General features: G+C 35.1%; 4 protein-coding genes across 6 annotated transcripts; 1 reads left to right on the plus strand and 3 right to left on the minus strand.

Annotated features, from left to right (window-relative positions):
• Positions 1-878: 878 nt before the first annotated feature.
• On the minus strand, positions 879-5498 carry LOC128674707 (sodium channel protein Nach-like). Its single transcript, XM_053753535.2, has 9 exons — positions 5362-5498; positions 4754-4948; positions 4094-4381; positions 3726-3807; positions 3559-3644; positions 3122-3324; positions 2376-2541; positions 1882-1985; positions 879-1505 (listed from the first exon to the last, which is right to left on the minus strand). Exons 1-9 carry the CDS (start codon positions 5460-5462, stop codon positions 1210-1212), a joined length of 1521 nt encoding a protein of 506 aa, XP_053609510.1. The 5' UTR covers positions 5463-5498; the 3' UTR covers positions 879-1209.
• A 163-nt stretch (positions 5499-5661) lies between these two features.
• On the minus strand, positions 5662-11575 carry LOC128674710 (uncharacterized). 2 transcript variants are annotated; one of them, XM_053753540.1, is made up of 3 exons: positions 11452-11575; positions 7845-8043; positions 5662-6574 (listed from the first exon to the last, which is right to left on the minus strand). In XM_053753540.1, the coding sequence occupies exons 2-3, from the start codon at positions 8034-8036 to the stop codon at positions 6389-6391; spliced, it is 378 nt and encodes a 125-aa protein (XP_053609515.1). In that variant the 5' UTR covers positions 8037-8043; positions 11452-11575; the 3' UTR covers positions 5662-6388. The 2 variants fall into 2 exon arrangements, with proteins under 2 accessions (XP_053609515.1, XP_053609514.1); XM_053753539.1 differs by having other exon boundaries at positions 5669-6574; positions 11433-11575.
• LOC128674708 (sodium channel protein Nach-like) lies at positions 9211-20708 on the plus strand. 2 transcript variants are annotated; one of them, XM_053753536.2, is made up of 11 exons: positions 9211-9987; positions 11740-11832; positions 15499-15705; positions 16013-16178; positions 16572-16720; positions 16941-17082; positions 17186-17266; positions 17987-18239; positions 18425-18620; positions 19648-19754; positions 20141-20708. In XM_053753536.2, the coding sequence occupies exons 3-11, from the start codon at positions 15602-15604 to the stop codon at positions 20380-20382; spliced, it is 1440 nt and encodes a 479-aa protein (XP_053609511.1). In that variant the 5' UTR covers positions 9211-9987; positions 11740-11832; positions 15499-15601; the 3' UTR covers positions 20383-20708. The 2 variants fall into 2 exon arrangements, with proteins under 2 accessions (XP_053609511.1, XP_053609512.1); XM_053753537.1 differs by lacking the exons at positions 9211-9987; positions 11740-11832 and adding an exon at positions 14436-15281.
• LOC128674711 (acylphosphatase-1-like) lies at positions 18722-19418 on the minus strand. The gene has a single exon (XM_053753542.1). It carries the CDS (start codon positions 19200-19202, stop codon positions 18891-18893), a length of 312 nt encoding a protein of 103 aa, XP_053609517.1. The 5' UTR covers positions 19203-19418; the 3' UTR covers positions 18722-18890.
• Positions 20709-20714: the final 6 nt, after the last annotated feature.

The following is a 20714-nucleotide window of genomic DNA, read 5'->3' on the forward strand; positions in this document are numbered from 1 at the left end:
ATCGAAGCGGAAGAACAGTTCTTTAAAAAACGAATGACACTTCGTGCTAGTGAATTATGGAAGAACCTTTATGTTTTTTCAGTTTCGTGCAGATATATCGATACAATTAAGAAGGTGTATAATAACTATATATCGAAACATGCACAAGTGTTTGTTTGTTGAAATGTTGTATCACTTGTAACCACTCCATGATACATAAAAAATGTTCTTTTTTTCGAAATATGACAAAAGTTACATTATTTTCGAATAAAAAAAATGTTTCAATAATTATTTTAAAAAATATTAACCTGAGTGTTTAAAAATTACATTGGACTGAATAAAAATAGAACCTAAGATTGAAAATAAGAACTGTAGAGTACTTATAATAAGGTATTGTCAGTATTATCATGCATTTTATGTAGTGTCAGTATATATTTCCATGTAGTATATTATCCAGTAAGGATATAGGTAATTAAGTAGTCGTAGCAGTCGATAGCATGTGGTGAAAATGACGTATTATTATGATATTAATTAATAAATAAAGGTTTTGTTGACTTGACACAAAAACTTTTTCACTATGAAAATTTACGAGAACTTGTTCTACATACGTGTATTTAGAGCAAAGATCATATAAATTGTGAACATGTTTCCCTATAGATTTATTTAATTTTCATCATAGTAGAAAATGATTAAATATCCGCAGATTTAGCGAGGACAAATGATACAGAATGTGGTGAAATTAGTTGTTTTATGTCAAAGAGTGAGTTGTTTTGTGTCACATAGTACAAGAGTCCGTGTAATGGATCCTTGCTTGCATCATTTAAGTGCAGTCTTCCTGTAACCTAAAACTGGCCCACTTCCAGAACACACCGGGAAGGGTCCGGCCGGTGTCTGGCCTCTTGTGTCTTGTTCCTACTCGTGATGTAAACGACCCACGGTAATCGAATTATGTCATGAAAATGATGTACCAGTCCTAATGAGGTTACACGGTCAGATAATTTCCCTTTTCTTTCATAACTTTTTCAATGTATTAAAATTTGTAGACCTTCATTTATATAGTAATGGTGGCTATAAAGAGGGTCTACATTATGTATTCAATTTTTTTTAGGCTTAGATACCTCATAGTGTAAGTACTTAACTAATGTTCGATATAAAGAAAAGTCTGTGGGGACAGCTAAAAATTAAGAGTTTTGAAAATTTTAATATTCTTCTTGTTACAAATAAACAAAATTATTGGAGCAAGTATCCACGATTCTTAACGTTATCACAAGCAACCAGTTTTGTATGAAACACGCCGCTACTTGCATATGGACCTTGAATTTGAGGATCTTTTATGACTTTAAGTTTAACTGCGCTGGCATTGACACGTTTACGCTTGACTATAATTTTTACATTCTTCTTCTTTTCAAAACCTCTGCGGTACATCAAGATATTGTTAACAAAACGAACTGTGAAATAAAATAACAGTTCGACGAAGCTGAGTATGCTGGCACCGACAAAGAGACCCGTCGTTCCTCCCACGGACACTGAAAACATGAAAAAAATCCGTAAAGTGTTGTACACACATACACTATCAATTGAAGCAGTTATTGTCGTAAGTCTGTATGGAAACTAACAAACAATGAGCGATGTTCACTGCGCAACGTATAGTTAGGTAGGGTCTATAGTCTACTCTCTTTAGTAATAGACAAAACAACTGACTGTCGTCCAGCGTATCCGAACAATCGCATAGTTTCTAACTTCTATTGAAAATTGAAGTTTTTTTTCATAATTGTTTTTTGACAAAAATTACTGACTTTCGGAAAAGATAGGAGACAAATTATTGACATGTATTTTTTTATTACCTATATTTTTTGGAATCAAGTTGAAAGCTATAAATTAAGAAGATAAATCAAAATTTACCCACTAAATCCAAGTGACTTCTTACAACTCTACGTTTGAATCGTTCCGTGGGTAAATACTCCAGTACAATTTCCACTTCCGCTCTTTTCTTCAGAGTACGATTCCTGAAAGTATTTGCAAATGTTTATTTATTACCTATGTTTGTATTTTTATTAACTTACTTTTTTAACTATTTAGTTGTAGTCGGTGATGATATAATATGAAGTTACTAAATTATTATTTAGTTTTGTTTAAATAAATCTTTACATTAATAAAAAAAATTGATTCCTTCATTGAAAGCAAGAAGTGGTCTATGAAATATGCTAAAAATGAGTCAGATTGTGCCACCAACATGAATACCTATAAACTCATGTGGCACAAGTAGGATTAGACCTTTCGATCTCAGGCCATATTGTCCACTGAATTGCCACTTCAATAGATGATACGGAAAAATAATAATAGAACACAATTATACGGGAACTAAACGTTTAGTTCTGAAATAATGTTGAACCCACGTTCGAACAATATCGTTGATGACAGTAATTTCGGTTTCCCGACACGACGGCAGGCAGTTGCAGGCTAAGCCGGGGCGCGTGGCCCACTTGGGCTTCAGGGTGGTGAGCTGAGTTGCGTGCGAGTGCAGACACGCCATCCCTGTTAGGTTGCACAGCTGGTCTTCTGCTAAAATGGGGATAGATAAAACGAGTCAATAAAGTAAATTATTTATTTGTCGAAATAATATAGGTAATCTCATGCAAATTACAGTGATATCACATGACAGACTAGGTTATAGGGCTATACGAATATCGTAGGCGACAAACAAAATGCTATTTAGTAACAGTAAATTTATATATATATATATATATATATATATATATATATATATATATATATATATACGACTTATTGATTGATGATTTGAAATTGATGGGACCTTTGGAGATCTCAAATCGGTCCTAAAATAATGTCCATAAGAGTGTATTTGAGCTCAGTGGATCACGTTTCAAAGTTTTGATGCTTATCTATTAAATTATGTGTAATCATGTCTACTAACAGTACGACATGGTCATTACACCATCTGCATTTGCGTTAACTTGCGACAACTGCTGTCCTAGTAGTGAGGGTACAAGCCATCATTGTTCTCATCATTTTTGTAGCACGCTCGATGCTCTATGGACTTCTCTGACGTCACCAAATGGTCGTTTCCGATGTTGCGGATTGTTATTCTTATCTGCAAGCGATTTATTTAATATCTACTTACTAGTGCTGATCATAAAATGGTCATTACATCCGCAGGCCTTCATCTGCTCCAGCTTGCGACACCTGATTGTGCACGCGCTGTAAGAGTAGTGAGGGTACAGGCCATCATCATTCTCGTCATTGGTGCGGCACGCTCGCTGCTCTATGGACGTCTCTGACGTCACTAGACGGTCGTTTTCGATGTTGCGGACTGTTATTCTTCGACTAAAAGTGATTTTATAAATATATATTGTACTTAATATCTTTGATAGGCTTCAGGATAGTTCTTGGATAGTGGCTTAATTTTGAAGAAAAGATCCGATCAAATGATAGTTGAACTCTCGTTACGTACAATTTATAGAAATCTTATAGGATGTCTTGTCCAATAACATCTTTAGTAGGTCTGTAGGCACCTAATTGGTCGAAATTGTTTTGAAAATAATATAACGGTAATTGTACCTGTACGTATGCTTCATTTGTATTTTCAAAGTAGATGATTGCAATGTTGTAATTGTCGGCACTTCATCTTCGCTTATAGTGTAAACCTAAAACATGCAGGTATTTGTACTCAACATCCAAGTTAGTTACATTGTTTGTAATACAGTTATTTAAAATACCGATAATACCATCGCTGTGAGTAATATTTCAAACTTGATAATTCCACTTTTATGTGTTCTATTACAAACCATTTCATACGGCTTCGGATCCCTAAAACAATAAAAAATGTGAAAGTGTGTTTGTCATTCTTCACTCTAAAACTATGGAATGAAATAATATGATTGTTGTGTAGAAGCTTTATTGTAAACTTTGTTGCATTGAAACGTAGAATATGACATACTACTACCACTTTTCGCGCGGCAATAGGGGATGGGGTTACATTTGTACCTTTTGAGAACTCTAAAAACTATTTATTTAATATACAACTTTTTTTAATAATATTAATTAACTATTTATATAAACTTTTTGTTTGATATCTCCAACATCGTTAACTCACTTGGTTTGGATAGAGTTGAGTATAAAGCATTGTCCAAGATCAGTGTCTATGGCCTGAAAATATTCACAGCAGTCAAACTTGTTTCCATTGTAAGAGCAGTTCCTCATTATCTTCGGACAGTCGCTGCGGACCAAGTTGGCGTAATAACTATAGTTTGACTTGGGACACAAAACGTTTGGGTTCTTGGCGGTATGGCACGTTTCCACCAAGGTGTAGCTGACACCTCGGAAATAGGCGATCTCTTTGAGGGCGTCTTCTAATTCCAGCAAGTGATCTGGTGGCCAGATTCTAGGGAAAATTGTCATTGTTATGATATTTGTAATGATAAAATCTTATGTATTAATTTGAATACTTTATCTAAAATGTGCACCAATATTGTCAAGATTTAACAAAAAACTATCAGCCTTGTGTAGCGAGAAGTCCAACATTTATACTTTGATGAAATAAGTGGAATCATAAGCAACTAACTATATACGGTTTATTCCACTTTGTGCACCTTGATGATATCACTATCATATCGAGTATCATTATTTTCACCTCGAATTCACATCACCCATGTGATTCACTTAAGTTAATTCAATTTCAGGAATTAAAATTATTTTTATTGAAACAGAGTAACGAAGGTAGCCAAATGATTTAGTAAAAATCAGTATCACAAACGTGTCAGCGACTTCGTAGACTTTATCGATATTGGCTAGCTCGCACACAGCCACCGCAGGGAGCTTGGTCTCCCAGTCAAGGTACGTGGTCTCCACGCCGAAACTGATGGGGTTCTCCTGGAAGGAGTCCCAGGCGGCGATGATCAGCAGCGACACGCCATACCACGCCAGGAACACTAGGATTGCCCACACCACTCTGCCGGGAAATGTTATCAAACACTTTGTATGTTATGCATGAAAATTGTGACAGGAACATTATCGTCTAGAAATTCTGTCTGTACATTTTTGTTATCCAGAATTAGTTGCTACAGAACAGGCGCGTTGCCTAACTCCGAAAGGAGATTAAACATCGGTAATGTTTTGTGCCTTTGATAAAAACATCTACCTATAAAATTATATTCTTTTATGTACTACATTCATTAAGTACATAACATTAATTTTACAAATATAGTATATAGGTAGGTAGGAATACATATATGAATAAAAAATAGCGATAGCGGTCATCTTTTCAGTTTTTTTTAAATCGAAGGTTGACTGAGAGACAATGCTTAACTTTTACCAATTCAGTATTGTTAAAGAGAACAAATTTACATATTCCAAAAAACATACCTTTCCAACCAATGTTTGGTGTCATCAGCAATGTAATGTATGCCAGCGAAAGAGCAATGGGCGCAATAATCCTTTATCAAGGAACGACAAGTATGCGTCATTTTGACCTCTGCATTCAAAGTGGAGTAATGTAACCTCGCCGCAAAATTAAAACCGTTTTAATTTCCAATGTGCAAGGTTTAATGAATATTTAATATAATAATTATAAACAATTGTGCAATGTCGTGTAATGCGGTGCCGCGGACTCTTGACGATCAAGGTTACATAAACACAAATTGTTTGTTTTGTTATTAACTAGTTTATTAATTTTGTACTGTTCAAACAGTGAGGTTCTAGTTACAACAACGAGGAACATTACAAAATTTATTATCTTTCATGACTTACTAGTAAGTAATATTTTATTTTGCATGAAATGCAAAACAATTTGTTTATAATATAATTATAACAGTCATATCGATTGTTACATAATAAAGTATACAATATTTATTCACAAATATTCAGTAAATAGATTTAACTAGTCTATAGAATCCAATTCGATAGAGAAATAGAAAACGATATTGCACTTTATTTATGTACAGTCAGCGGAGGCCTATACTATGGCATGGGCCTCTGTGTTGATAATAGCGACTACTTTACAATGAATTTGCATAGGTTATATGCGATGGACTGTACAAGCCTTCTATTTATAACATATCAAATATTTCAAATTCAAAATATTTGTTATAATAAGAATTAAAATAAAATTTAATTACAAAACTGTCAGACTTCATATTCACGAAGAAAATACTTATACTAGATTTCACATTTAATTCTAAGTGTCCTTAGGGCCTGAGCTAAGTATTCCTATACCTAATGAGAGCTGGAAGCTCATCAACTAAGTACCTACTTAGAATTACTAAATATAATACGTAAATATTTACATAATTTCCATGGTAATCGCAAAGAAGCATGTAACATGTCAATGTATTTTTCACATCCTTTGAGACCAGTATTGAGAAGTAATTAGTTATCACAAACGATAATTAACCTACAAATGCTGTAATATCTCTGGACTGGTCAAGGCGGGTGGGTCGAAGAAATTCTGGTGTTGATAATTCGGAGCGTAATGCTGCAGCGAGGGCTGGTGGAACAGTCTCCGTGGAATCAACCCAGCGTGGGTCAGCAGGTTGTATATCTGACGGCGGCCCACGTCATCTGCTTCTCTGTGGTGGACCTGCAACCACAACAACATTAGACGTAGTCGTCCGTTGTTTTGATGGCCTTCGACGGACAACGCAGAAATTCTATAGAGATTCGACGTACGTCGATGCACGCCAATATCAAAACCTATGGAAAACAACAGAGCACAACGGAGTGGTAACGCGCTACTACTACGATACTAAACTACGTCGACACAACAACGGAGCAATGGAGCCGGGCACATAGTCATTCCAATTACCTACTCCGCACGTCCGTACTTAACTTATACCTATAAGAAAGGATCCACAAGCATTATAATTTCCAGAGCACGATTCCTAGCGAAGTCAAGACTTTTTCCAAGATCGATTTTCAATGAGTAAATTTGATCCTTGGTATGTGGGATTCGTCTATTCCCAATGGGTACACAATGGATTATTACCAATTTTATCTCCATTATAATAATATGAGTATGCTAACATAACATAAAGTTCATACATAAAAAGGTCATAATTATACCTTTAATAATTATAATTATTATGACTTTGGCTTTAAAGAAAGAACATCATACGTTAAAAAGGTCAAAACCGTTCACACCACGTGGGACGAACGAGTTTCGCTTACAACTTACAGCAGCATCAGTCTAATGAGTACTATTCGTCTTACAAAGATTAGTCTGATTTTAAAACGAGGTCTTGGTCACTTTTTAACAACACATTATTATCATCGTAAAATAAAAGCAGCCTTAAAACATTTTTTGAAAGGTTTTGTATAAACTGAATGTATGTATGAACCGTGTATCTAGAAAATATATTCAAGTTCTAATGTTAAATGGAATAAATATTCGTAAGTATTTAATTTTCCTTTTTTGTTATTTTGCTATACGTAAAATTTTGTTATATTACTAGCGACCGGTACCGGCTTCCCTCGGGTAAAAACATAATAAATTATGCACCTAAACGTGAAAATCGTATAAAAATCCGTGCAGTACCTTTTGAGTTTATCGCGAACACGCAGATTTCTTATCATAGAGATCTTTTTGCAGAGATCACAGATCTTTTTGCATTCAACGCGTGACAAAAAAAGCAATATCGGCTGGAGGATCTGATCGGATTATGTGATGACTGCTCGTTGGGAGCCGCTCCTTGATGTACCATTAGGTCATGCTTATTACAAAAATCATGTAAACTGAAACGACGTGGGAAATTTCAAGTGGATTTATGTGAAATTTAACTTGCAAAATTTGATGACAGTAAAAGCATCCGGTTAGGTGGAACTAAACAAAAGCCTGTGAAAACTCAAATTACCAATTTTTCCCCTTGATGCAGCAGACTGGCCAATGGCAGCACTTCCCGGAGATGCGGGTTATGTAGCGCGGGGCTCCTCAGATGGCTCGGGAGCTGGTTCTCCTCATGGCGCACTTGCAGCACTGCGGGGTGCGGGGGAGGCATGCAGCTGGCCACGTAGCAAGTCGACAGCAATAGCAATAGGCGCTTCATCTTCAATCTGAAAGTGAGTGGTTTTTTCACTTATGTACCCTTCTCGATATAGTATTTTAGACGTGTGGTTTCGGACCTAGAATAGGATCACACCATATCCTTCCGTGAATGTCGTACGAGGCGACTAAAGGATAAGTGCTTCAATAACTGATATTATTATGAAATAATCACATTCTTAAAGTGGGCCAGCTGCCTGACGTCAAACCTTGGTGTCAAGCAGGCGGCCGGTCGTTGAATCACAGGACACTTCGAAATTTGAAGATTCTATTTTTGCGCGGTCTCTAGGCCTCCGGTTATCACAGTCGGTAATGAAAGCAGAAACGTGAGGTGAAATATTTAAATGCCATCAAAAACATGCTGTAAAAAAAAATCAAGTCTCGCAGCTCAGTTTTTCTAAGACGTCAGTCGTGTTTGGAAATTGTATTTAACCGTATTTCATAATAAGCGTAATTCAAATCGTAATAAGCATATTATAGACCTGTAATTAGCTTTTTGTAATCTATTGTAATCTATAGTATTAAGGTTGTATGCTGTTGGTTGTCCTTGAAAACATATATATAAATAAATAATGTTTCCCTCAAATAAAAGTTGAACCAGAGATCAGAGACACCATCACGAATGTGAGATCTAAATTACGCAATTCAAGAGAAAGGCTTATATGCATATAACATGCATAATATGCATCCGTGCGAAGCCGTGGCGGATCGTTAGTTAATCATAAATGCAATAATTACGTTAAATATAGAGTTGTCATATTTTAAACAAAATTTTAATTTGAATAATTTGAATTCAATACAAATTTATAAAAATCTATTTCATGTAATATACAAAAATCTGTATGTAGGTATATCCAAAAATCTAAAATAATTATGTGGTACGTCAGAAGATATCACAATTTTCTAACGTACCAATTCTTTTAGGTTTTTGATGATTAACATAATAGTTATGAAAATCGAATGACGAAATTCCTAAGTTAAAACTTAGAAGACACGTTACGATAAAATGTCTGTCGTGACGACTAAAATTATCCACTTTACTTCAACTGGACGTTAATAAATAGTACTGCCTGTGCCTGTGACCCAGTTTTGACGCCATTATTAGAAAATGTCTCTATGTCGGACAATGTCCATATTGAAGTACAGCCACGCACCTCACCTACTTTGTAGAGACAGAAAAAAATATGATCAATTCATACAAAAAAGTTTTTTACAAAAATGATCTTTTGACACAGATTTTATTGTCGTCAGAGAGATCTTACTGCATTCAATGCGTGATAAAACAATCATGTCTAATCAGTTAACCGTTGACGAGTTCCCTCGTCGGGAGCCGTTCCTGTTCCATCAGGTCATGCTTATTATATAATGCATTGTCATCCAAACTAAAATATCTGCTTCAAAATCAAGTTACAAGATTCCACCCGAACATATATATAATAACATGTTACTGCAATGGCACTATACTTCTTCTATTTATTCTAAAACTATCGATAAATTTAAAACCTATGTTTGTATGTGACTCATAATGGAATTCGTGCAATAATGTCATGGCGTCAGACGAGCATTGCATAATTAATTATGTCAACTCATATTATCATGTTCTTTTTTACCTTGAATGCGACCATATTTATTTGCCGATCTATGTTATATGAACAATTTTGTATAGTTCGATTAAATCTATATACATAATTCTGTTTAAAATAAAAATACATATGTTTGTTGCTGCAGACCACACAGCACAGTTCTAATTTGTGGAAAAGTACTTCGTTTCCGAATAGATACGATCATATATGGATGTGATCCATTGTGACACAATGCGGAGGAGAGGCCGCCAGATGGAGGTTGCCGCTAGCTCGGACAATTGCCCCAAGACGCCAAGGTCGTGATGCGACCCAAACAAATTTCACTTTCAAATAAGTACTGACAATATTACGACGTAGATGGTTTATATTTAGGTGCGAAGGACGCTTTATTCTTAGACTATAGAAATAACTGTGTAGTAGCTGACTAGCTGTTCTCCGTGGCTTTGCTAATGAGGGAATTTCGTGAATTTGGATTTGATTGTGGCTGTAAATTGTTATTGAAATATTTTTTAAGTAGATACAGATATTACTGCGTTCATACAAACACATTTTCAGCCTTAATTTATTAGTCGATAAAATTGATTTAAGATTCTATAGTTCTTTTGTAGATTATAAGGTATTGTTACTAACACTTATATGGATCAATGGTCTAAAATATACGTCTAAAATATTTTATTATTGTTAACTAAGTACATATTTAGAGCCATGCCCCATTGGTCAGTCGCGCTCCGTCATTTTGACGTCCGTCGACTGACAACGCAGAACAAGTAGAAATTGTATGAAGTTTCGACGTACGTCAACGGACGTCAGTGTCAAACCTATAGAAAACAACGGAGCACGTCGAAGCTGTATACATACAAAGCGCTGCTTCGTCGTAATTGAGCACAAATGAGCAAGGGGACGTGGCTTTTATTAGGATCATTTCGTTATCACAAATGCTTATCAACAATATGTATTTATCAATACATTCTGTTTTTCATCCAATTGATTACACGACGATAGCATCAGTAACCACGATCAGACCTTTGGATATTAGAGAACTGACAGTGGCCGTGTGAATTGGGTCGACTCTGACTGCATGGAGTGTGATCGTGATTATCTAGATTTTGCCATTACGAAATTTGATTCGTGGTGGGATCACGTGGGACTCCCAACAGCATCCATTAATTAACATCCTAAGCACCGTAGCACTAACTGTGACCAATATCTATTTTTAAAATGAATGTTACGAAGTCTACATCGTATGACATGTTGTGTTGTAATTTGTTTAAGTTACAATCTCTCAAAATCGGTATTGCAGGTGTTATTACATTGAGAATCAGGACAGGTCATTGCACTCATTAGCTAATCTAATTAAAGTTAATGGTTGCAATAGCTATCATTTAATTAGCCTCAGGGTATTTTCAGCGGCGTAACACAACCATTATTGCTACCGCAGCAACAATGGCGCATCTCACATAGGTTCTTTTATTTTATAGTAGAAAAAAATGTTTCACTAGTTACAAAATTTATAAACATATTTTATTAGTCCAAAACTGTAGGCGCGGGCGCCGACGGAAGACAATGTTAGGGATTAACGCTGTTATTAATTAACTATATATATAATTATTATATTTATCAACAGCAAAAACCACAGGCATTTTCGGGATTAATAGGTTATATTGACAGAAAAACTTTAATGAGTGCAATATAGATATTTTGCCTATATTTTAAATCACAACGAAATTGTTAGAGTCCCTTTCTAAAACGCCACATTCTGAAACTCAGGCCTCATTCAAACGGTTTTCCCAGCTAATAAAATGTACATAAAAACTTACATAAAAAAATATTAGGTACCAGAGCAATCCAAAGTTTGTCACAAAATCACATTCGCTTCACATAACTACTACGAGAAACAAACAAATCAAAGATGCAGCGTGCACTGGCGTGTTTGTCGGTGATTGCCGATGGTGAGCGGCCACCAGCCACCACCACGCTGTTGAAATCGACCATCATCCGCACCTTTACTTATTTTCGACATTCCGTACATAGCCTTTCTCTTACCCCTCAATTAATTAAATGTTACTTACATTTACCTATTTAACACAAAATAAAATGTAAATAAATGTCAATTTTATATTTCAGGTTGTAATTTACTAGCAGCCCGTCCCGGCTTCGCTCGGATAAAACCGTAATAAATTACACACGCAAAACTTGAGGATAAATAAAGACGAAAGGGTAAGGTCTTCTGGTACATTGTAAAAAAAATACGTTATTATTTAGATCTTGGTAAATTCATACTCTTTATTAAGACTCCTTTTATCACATTTTATCTCTGTTATTGAAATTATTATTATATTGAATAATAGCCTACTACGCCCCGGCGCTTCGCTCCTGTGGAAATTTTGGGATAAAAAGTACCCTATGTGTATCATATTCTACCCGTGTATCATATTCTACCCGTGTACCAAATTTCATAACAATCGGTCCAGTAGATTTTGCGTGAAAGAGTAACAAACATTCACACACATCATCAGACACTTTTTGATTCCACAGATTGATGAAAGATTTTTTAAATCGGTGCAGCACATACAAACATATAAACACTTCCCCTTTATGATATTAGTATGGAAGTATAGATAATAAGACAGGTCATAATGTACCCGTTATGTGTATGTGTATAATCAATATATTTTACAAAAGTAATCACACACATCCAAACTTTTGAATTTACAATGCTAGTAGAACACATAGAAGCTAGACGAAGTTATGGAGAGCACAACTATTTGTAGGCAAGTATTGTCTGTATGTACGTGTTCATGTCGAGCTGGTGTAGTACATAATATTTTATCATTTAGATTTTATTAAATCACACAATTAAATTTCAACTTCAAGTTACATTCGTAACTCCAGCCATTTCACTGAATCGTGAACCTAATGGATGCATTGGCACGTGGAAAATATTACACAATTATTAATACTTACTAAGAACGTATTCGAATTTTTAATGTTATGTTTTAGTCAAGTCCGTTTAAAAACAATGAAACTGATATTAAATGCTGAAAAATTATATGTAAATACAAATTTGTAGTTATCTCGTAACAAATTATTGTTACCAAAACGTAGAAAAGTATCTACATACTTTTCTACTACTACTACTTGATAGTTGATGATTGACGAGATGCTGTATTTAAAAGGAAGGATTTCAAAATATTAAGTAGGATATAACTTGAATTAGAAATGTAGCAATTCAATATCGTAAATATTTACATAATCAGTTAATAAACAGCGCAGATGAGATTTTTAGTATTTTATTGTCTTAAATTGTAGATTAGTTGCAAAACCGCAGTCGGTCAGAGCACGTGACTTGGAGAAAGGAACATGATGTAGCTATTGACCGGTAAAGCTCAGGGTTCATGGACCCCAAAATTGTTAAATATTATTGACAACTGTCATTTAAGTTTGCAATTCTTACTAACTACTAAGGGTGAGTTTCGTTGTCAAATTTCAAATTTATTTTAACCGGTGCGCAGCTGACGTTTAGACAAAGGCGTACTTTGCTTTTTTCTGCGTACATTAAAGTTAACGTCAAAGTTCATGGTGCGTGCAACCAACACAGACGTTAGACCAGAAAAGTAAATTGTTAGACAAGGTTCGAAAGAATCAATTCCCTGAGGTATTTATTTAAAAGCCAACTAACCAATGAATCTATTTTTAAAATGTTCTTCCCGTCCTAGATTGGAAATAAATTAATTACTCTATGAGTTTTCCGTTCTCGTTCGCCGATTTCGCATCTCTCACCTGATATTTATATTAAACTAGGTACTTTTATATATATACCAGTAGATGTTGCCCGGGTCTTCACTCCCGTGGAAATTTTGAGATAAAATATACCCTATAGCAATCTTGGATAATGTAGCTTTCTAATGGTGAAATAATTTTTGAAATCGGTTCGGTAGTTTCGGAGATTACCCGCCTCAAATATACAATAACTCACAAACTCTTTATAATAATAGTATACAGATTGGATAACGTAATGTATTTTTTGAGATGGAGAAAAATTTCAAATCGTTTTTCCAAGATTCTTAAATTTATTTAAATGTAAAATTTAATTTAATATATATAAGTAGTTTGCTTGTTTGTAAACTCTTTATTACACATATAAACTTACAGAAAAAACAATTCACAAAAGAAATACGTACAAAGGCAGAACAGTCAAGTTTCGTTAAAAACTTTCTTTTTCTGGTCATCATGTTATATTTAAGTTAACCAGGTCGAGCTGTCCACAACATAATCCAGTTAGTGTTTTACCGATGACTTAACAACGTATAACTTGAAAGCTCAGATTACGAGAGTTGTAAGTTAAGCAATTTGCATCTGATTTTAACCTGGAGTAAAAGGATTGTGTATTCGCACTAAGCATATCTCATATCTTTAAGATTATGTAACAGAAAGGTAATGTAACGAGTTGGTATGAAGACATGTGGTCAAGCCGGTCGATCTGTCAAATGCCGTGAGCTATGGACTATGATATGAAAACGGGTGTCTTGTTATTGTTTATCTATATATTCGGACATAGCCCAATATTTAATCATACAGTCGTTGAATACAGTCGATTAAGGCACGTTTCAAACAAACAACAAAAACACTAGATCGAAATTGATTTAATGATTTGGGAGGTCCAATTTGTTTCATATTTTCCATTTTTAAATCTTTTATTTAATGGCATGCTAAAAAAGATGTGGTAAACAATAGTAATGATCAGCATTTAATAATAAATTCAGACTATCATTAGTACGCATATTTTATAGCAATCTTCGTGATCATGGATTGTGATGGATGGATGGATTTTGGATACGTTTGTGTTTATGATACTTACGATATCTAGAATCGGCAAATGTAGGTATGTCTGTCTGATCATATGACTATCTACTGTAGGCTAGTAGGTAATCCACTGACTTTCTTATTATCTAATAAAGATACAAAACATACTCCTAGATTTTATATAACGTACAATTTATTAGTCATATCGGGTTGATAATATTCTAATGTATCTGGGTTATGTTACTTAATAGGTAGATTCATAACAAGATATTCGCTTGTTATAGCACGTATTTTGGATACACTGCAAAATCCTTCAAATATTCGTTTACGTATATGCACGTTATCATCAATGTCATTACCAACTTCACAAACTATGAGTTATTAAGTCCAAATAGGGTTATGGCGAAATACCTTTGTTTTTTATAAACGTACTAACTAGATATCAGCTACAAAACGTTGTTGTAAGGAACTGTGGAAAATCGTGGTGCAAAACTAGTAAATTTACCAAGTTGAAGCGTCATGAATTATTCAAATAGAAAATAGAACAATACACGAGAAGAGACAATCAATCACTGGTGTTTGATCTTATCACACAAAATGGAATAGTTAAAAAGTAATTTACGCGCACATTTTGAGCATTCTTTAGCAGTAGCTTAGGACCTTTCCGCATTTTACTAAAATATGGATAGGAAATTTGTCAGGTCAATTTACAAAAGCCGGCGCTTACAAAGCAAATCTTCAAAGCCAGTTAAACCTAGAACATTGAAGGAGAGCCTTAAGTCTGTTACTAAGGAATATTGTAGGGAATCATCTATATGTGGTTTGAAACACCTCGTCGATGAAGAAACTCCAAGTTTGGAGAGGTACGTTGACTTCTCGGACGTTTCAATGGACTAATGCTTCAATTGCACTTTTGAGGAACTGTTTATCGCTTTAGATGGCTCGGAGCTATGTGTCGCAAGTAGTTATAGGTTCTAGTAATCTAGTTACATAACTATTCTTGTCGTAAGGTGTAAAAAGATTCTCGTTCACACAAATTATCAAGTAGGAAATGTTACGCTCAACTATAATTTTTTGCAGATTTGTGTGGAAGATAACATTGATTGGAGCCCTAGTATGTTCCGTATCCCTGGTTTGGATAACCTTTGATAAATATAACGAAGCACCTTTAGTGACCACACAAATGACTGAAGGAGTAGCCGTAAGCAAGATAATATTCCCAGCAGTGGGTATCTGTACCAACAACCGCATCAGCAAACGTGCTGCTACTGAACTTGCGAAGAAATTGTAAGTATAACATTCTACTTGTCTATTATGTATTTAGGTCAGCATTAGTATGCAAAGAAGCACAACTAAACATGTAGTCAAGATTTGTCAAGAAAAAACTTTATGATTTATACACTTTCTTGAAAATTAGTAATATAATGTTAAAAATGTTTAATTCCATAAAATTAGCTTCTATATTGATAATAATGCCCCTGGAAACTTTTAATTATATTCATATTATTCATAGAATATTACACATGTATTTAATGAAATAAAACCTACTATGTACCTAACACCCTTATTTTTCTTATCGTTTTGTTAAATGCAGACTTGAAGAAGAGCGTAACAAGAAATACAGTGAATCAGAGATGCTGGACCTGATCCGTGGATTAGGTCACTTGTACAACCTGGAGCCGTCCAGCCAGAACACAGTCTCCTTTGTGCGTCTCCACGAAGCGCTGGGAGTTTATGATGTCAATGTACTTATGAAAAGTGTATGTAACGAAAATATACCTAGTTATACTAGAGTTAAGAAATAGGAAATGTGTCTGAGAGCAATAAAGTGTGAAGTAAAATATTTCAAGATAAAAACTTATTTATATAGTGAAGTTACATCTACTTGTATCAAATTTGCTATGCCCTTGCAAAGTGCCAAAAAACCACTTGTAACTTAAATAAAATCTGAATTTTCTTATTTATTATCATGAAAGTACAACCCATATGTACCTACATACAATATAGTTATTCATAAATAAGATGTAGGTACTTACTATTATTTCTCTTGATTCTTTAGTAAAGCTTCAATAGAAATAAAAATGAATATTCTATAAATACTAAAATGAGGAAAACACTTCCAAAACTCCTTATATATGATCATCTTCCATCAGTTGACTCCTCGCTGCGACGAGCTGCTGCTGGCCTGCGCCTGGAACGAACAAGCGAAGAACTGTTCGCAGCTATTCGACTTCCGGCTCAGTCAGGACGGCTATTGTTGTACTTTCAATTATTTGAGACACTCAGACAGCAAGTTTGAAGAGTTTGTATCCAGTTTTAATTTTATACTTTTTTTATGTACATTACAATTTGTGAAAATTTTCGTGACTCTGGTTGGATGCGAACGAAACCCACCTCCAGCGCTTCTCTCACAGAGCTATCGAGGTCCGTACCGACTCTGCCTAATTAATTAATGTCTTTCGTTTTAGGCTGACGAACAGTTATTTTTTTTCAGACATTTATGTTTTCTCATGTTTTTCCAGCAACAGCGGTGGATCACGAAGTATAAACATGTACAATTACGGCAATAAATCATCATTTGATTTTGACCAAGGCCTAAAAGTGTTGCTTCGAATAAATACTGATGACGATTTCTATTACAACGTACCTTTGGAAGGAGCTAAAGTATGTACTATACCTATTAACTTATTTTTAAACAATGCGTGTGTATGCTTTTTGAGAACTACTTAAAGGCAAATTTTAAAATATTTGGTTGTACCTATTCCAGTTGCAATTTTCTGACGCCTACGATTTTCCTGATGCTCCGAGCGGTAGTTTTGCAATGCAGATGATTAGCCATGGAGTTCAGGTAACTATAGTTACTATTTTAATTCGGGATCAGTTTGAAAAAAATACTTTTTCAAAATAAGGGATCTGGAATGATTAAATACCTTTAGGAAAGATAATACCTGCCTTCATAAAAATATTTTTGACACATCTCGATGTCCTCACCCTAAAATCGTTTAATGAAACGTGAAAACGCATTAGGTAGGTACGCTTGAGTGGAATCCCTTTATAAGTATCCGGTTTTAGCGTAAATTCCTTTTTGTTATTTTAGGAAGTGTGGTGTGCTTGTGTATAGCTTACGAAGCTTAATCGATTCGCATATTGTGATAATTAAATTTATGTATGTACCCTACCTACCAAAATAAGACTGGATGGATGTTTCAACTGTTTCGTCTTTCCGTAGCATTCGCGGAAGTTAATGAAGTTATTAAGTATATTGTTCTGTGTAATGATAATAAGGTAGCCGAATAAACTACCATTTATTTCTTTAAATTGTTTGTCTCTACGGGGAAAGTTAAGCTCTGGAAGCTGGAATGATTCGTATCGAATATAACAGGAATTAATTTTTTGTCCTATTTAATTTAACGTAATATTTTTCCATTCAAATTCACACATAATCCGGTCCTGTTAGAAGCTTGCATGCTCATATAGATCAGAGCAGAACACGTGGAGGCCCTTAATATTATTAAGAGTGTTATTAATTTAATAGTCCGAAAGGACATTGTCTGTCTTCTCTGTGCAGATGACGGTGGATGTGGCAGCGACGTTCACAGAGGCGTCTCGTGACATCCAACACGTTGCGGTGAAGCTGCGCAGGTGTCTGTTCTATGACGAGTCTCCTTACTTGCAGTTCTACACCAGCAGCGACTGCATGCTCAAGTGTCGCATGCTTTTCCTGCTGGACCACTGTGGATGTACCCCGTTCAACATGCTGAAGATGGACCATGCCAGGACGTGTGATATGAGAGATGTCGAATGTTTGAGAAAGTATTATGGTACATTATTTGTATACTAGCTGTTGCCCGCAACTACTTCATTACGCTACTTCATTTAATATGTTATAACGAGGTTAAATTTTACTTATTACAAATTAACAGTGCTTAGTTATTCTAAATTATTTATGTATCAACTTAAACATTGTCAGGTGGTAATAGACTGAACAGAACTTTTAATGTTTTAGTTCAGTCGATTACAATTCGTCCGGACATCGAACCCATAGCACCTGAGCTGGAGATGGACTTGGCAGGCGGAGGTTTGCCATGCCCCATGTGTTTCCCCACATGCTCCAAGACGGCATATAGCTACGATTTCTATAATGTCAACTTTTATCCAGAACAATTGAACAAGGTCCCTGACTCCGAAAGAGGCGATTGGCTGTAAGTTAATTTATAGATAATTAATTTATATAGGTAATACTGATATGTATCAGATGTTAAACAATAATAATTCTTATCATCTCACGGCTGGCTAATCTTCACTGGAAAAGGTGTTAAATTTATAATTTTATCAACATTTAATAAGTCGTATAATTTAAAAATTTAATTAAATTATTGGTTAATATTAAAATTCATTTACGATTAATACAAATTTTGGTCCATTGAGCGAATCAATAATGGGGCATACAAAATGTGAGAATGAATTCATATTTATCGACGTATTTCAAAAGTTCTAAACGCTGGCGTGGTTATTGGTCCCTCGTTACGAAACGCCGCCTTTTCAATTATACACTTGGGGCTGCCAGTTTTTTGCAGCCATGTTTTCATAATATCTATTACGTTTTTTGGTCCTTGTAGTTGGCCAATAACAGTGCCTTGTGCTGTATTCATCACCCAACCTTTTAGTCCAAGTTCCACCGCTTTCTTTTGAGTATGTTTCCTGAAGTACACTCCTTGGACTTTTCCAAAAACCTCAAAGTCAGCTGTTGCTAGCCCCGTTGTTTTCTTATTTACATTCGCCATATCGTGATACCTTTATAAACAATGAAATATTTTTGAATAAACTTTTACAGAATAAAGTCAGTTTACATTTTGACACTCATTTGATTTCGTTGTTTAGGAAACATAAGAGTGTGCCGGGTCGCGAAGGTTGCTATCGAACTAACAGACTGGCTGAACCTTATCAGCTACAAAGGTGCAAAGAATACCTTTTTTAAACAAATACATTATAAGATATAAACGAAACACATGTAATTCTTACCTTTTAATGTGTAAAATTAACAAAATTAAAAGAGGAAAATAAATATGTTACTTCAAGCTTTATTTCCATGTAGAACAGCAAGTAGAGCAAGCTTTATACCTATTTCCGAGAATATTGTACAACAGAATTTCAAGTTACTCATTCTTCACTATTCACCTCTATACGTTTTAGCAATAAATGTTGATGAGCGCTTGTGTGTATTCACAGGCGCGGTGCAAATTTCACCGGAACATCGATACTGCACGTCAAGTACGCGAGGGAAGTCGCCGATTGCTACGGCCAAAATGTTATCATGAAATGGTTTGATTTGTTTAGTAAGTATACCATGCGGCAAATAAATACACATAAATCTAGATAAAAAAGCAAGTTAGGCTTCTCGTAGATATCTTGTTTCAGTATGGACTAAATTGGACTGTATTGTCCGAATCAAAATCCTAAATACATGTAAAGAATAAATAATGTATCCTGCATGAAGCCTGGTCCGCATTTTGATTAGTGTATATCTGCAAGTATTAAGTGCAGGTTATAAGTAGAAATTCTTTGGATTCTTACTAACAGGGCCTGTGCGGATTGTGTAGTACATGTGTATGTACTACAATCCGCACAGAGTGTTCTGGCTGTATGTATGTAATCAATGAACTTTTTTTTCCGTGGACCACGGACGACGATGAAAGTTAACTTTCGTTCATAACGGTTCCAGGTAATATTGGATCTACCTGCGGTTTCGTCACAGGTTTCAGCTTCGTGTCTGTTCTGGAGTTCGTCTACTTCTACACGGTAAAACTAATCCGAGACATCACCAGCCGGCGTCGACGGGACCCTATAATAGTCAGTATCGAGGAGACTTCCCAAGTTCAGACCGTGGGCCGCTACCGACCGATATATTGGAATGAACTGACCGGGGCCACTCGATATGGATTCCAAGTACCTCCGGCTAGTTAATTTTAAGTACCTTGTGAAACATAAATGCAGGTCATTTATACATTTCAAACTAATTATCGTCCATGACACGACAGATCGCGGATTCCCGAATTTTCAATTCTGTAAGCTACGAGCCCTGTGATGCTACGAGCTTGCTACGAACAACGGCTACGACACAGAAAGCTTAAATTGAGATCGAAACAATATCAGAAAACAACATTTGTGCATTACATTTCTATTTAGAAAAATTGTCTAGATGTTATAAGAGCATAACATCTATATACATATGTGTGGAAATCTTTTTTTTGTACTAATAAATGCTATACAATAAACACACAAATATTCAATACAGT

The sequence above is a fragment of the Plodia interpunctella genome, chromosome 13, assembly GCF_027563975.2.
Source record: "Plodia interpunctella isolate USDA-ARS_2022_Savannah chromosome 13, ilPloInte3.2, whole genome shotgun sequence".
NCBI classification, from domain to species: domain Eukaryota; kingdom Metazoa; phylum Arthropoda; class Insecta; order Lepidoptera; family Pyralidae; genus Plodia; species Plodia interpunctella.

Coding starts and splice junctions, on each gene's coding strand:
- LOC128674708 (XM_053753537.1), top strand. CDS start 15,100: ATGGATAGGAAATTTGTCAGGTCAATTTACAAAAGCCGGCGCTTACAA. Junction 15,282..15,498: donor GAAACTCCAAGTTTGGAGAG/GTACGTTGACTT, acceptor AATTTTTTGCAG/ATTTGTGTGGAAGATAACAT. Junction 19,755..20,140: donor GAAATGGTTTGATTTGTTTA/GTAAGTATACCA, acceptor TAACGGTTCCAG/GTAATATTGGATCTACCTGC.
- LOC128674711 (XM_053753542.1), bottom strand. CDS start 19,202: ATGGCGAATGTAAATAAGAAAACAACGGGGCTAGCAACAGCTGACTTT.
- LOC128674707 (XM_053753535.2), bottom strand. CDS start 5,462: ATGACGCATACTTGTCGTTCCTTGATAAAGGATTATTGCGCCCATTGC. Junction 4,949..5,361: donor ACCAAACATTGGTTGGAAAG/GTATGTTTTTTG, acceptor ATTTCCCGGCAG/AGTGGTGTGGGCAATCCTAG. Junction 3,325..3,558: donor CAAATGAAGCATACGTACAG/GTACAATTACCG, acceptor AATCACTTTTAG/TCGAAGAATAACAGTCCGCA.
- LOC128674710 (XM_053753540.1), bottom strand. CDS start 8,036: ATGAAGCGCCTATTGCTATTGCTGTCGACTTGCTACGTGGCCAGCTGC. Junction 6,575..7,844: donor TGCATCAAGGGGAAAAATTG/GTAATTTGAGTT, acceptor TTGTGGTTGCAG/GTCCACCACAGAGAAGCAGA.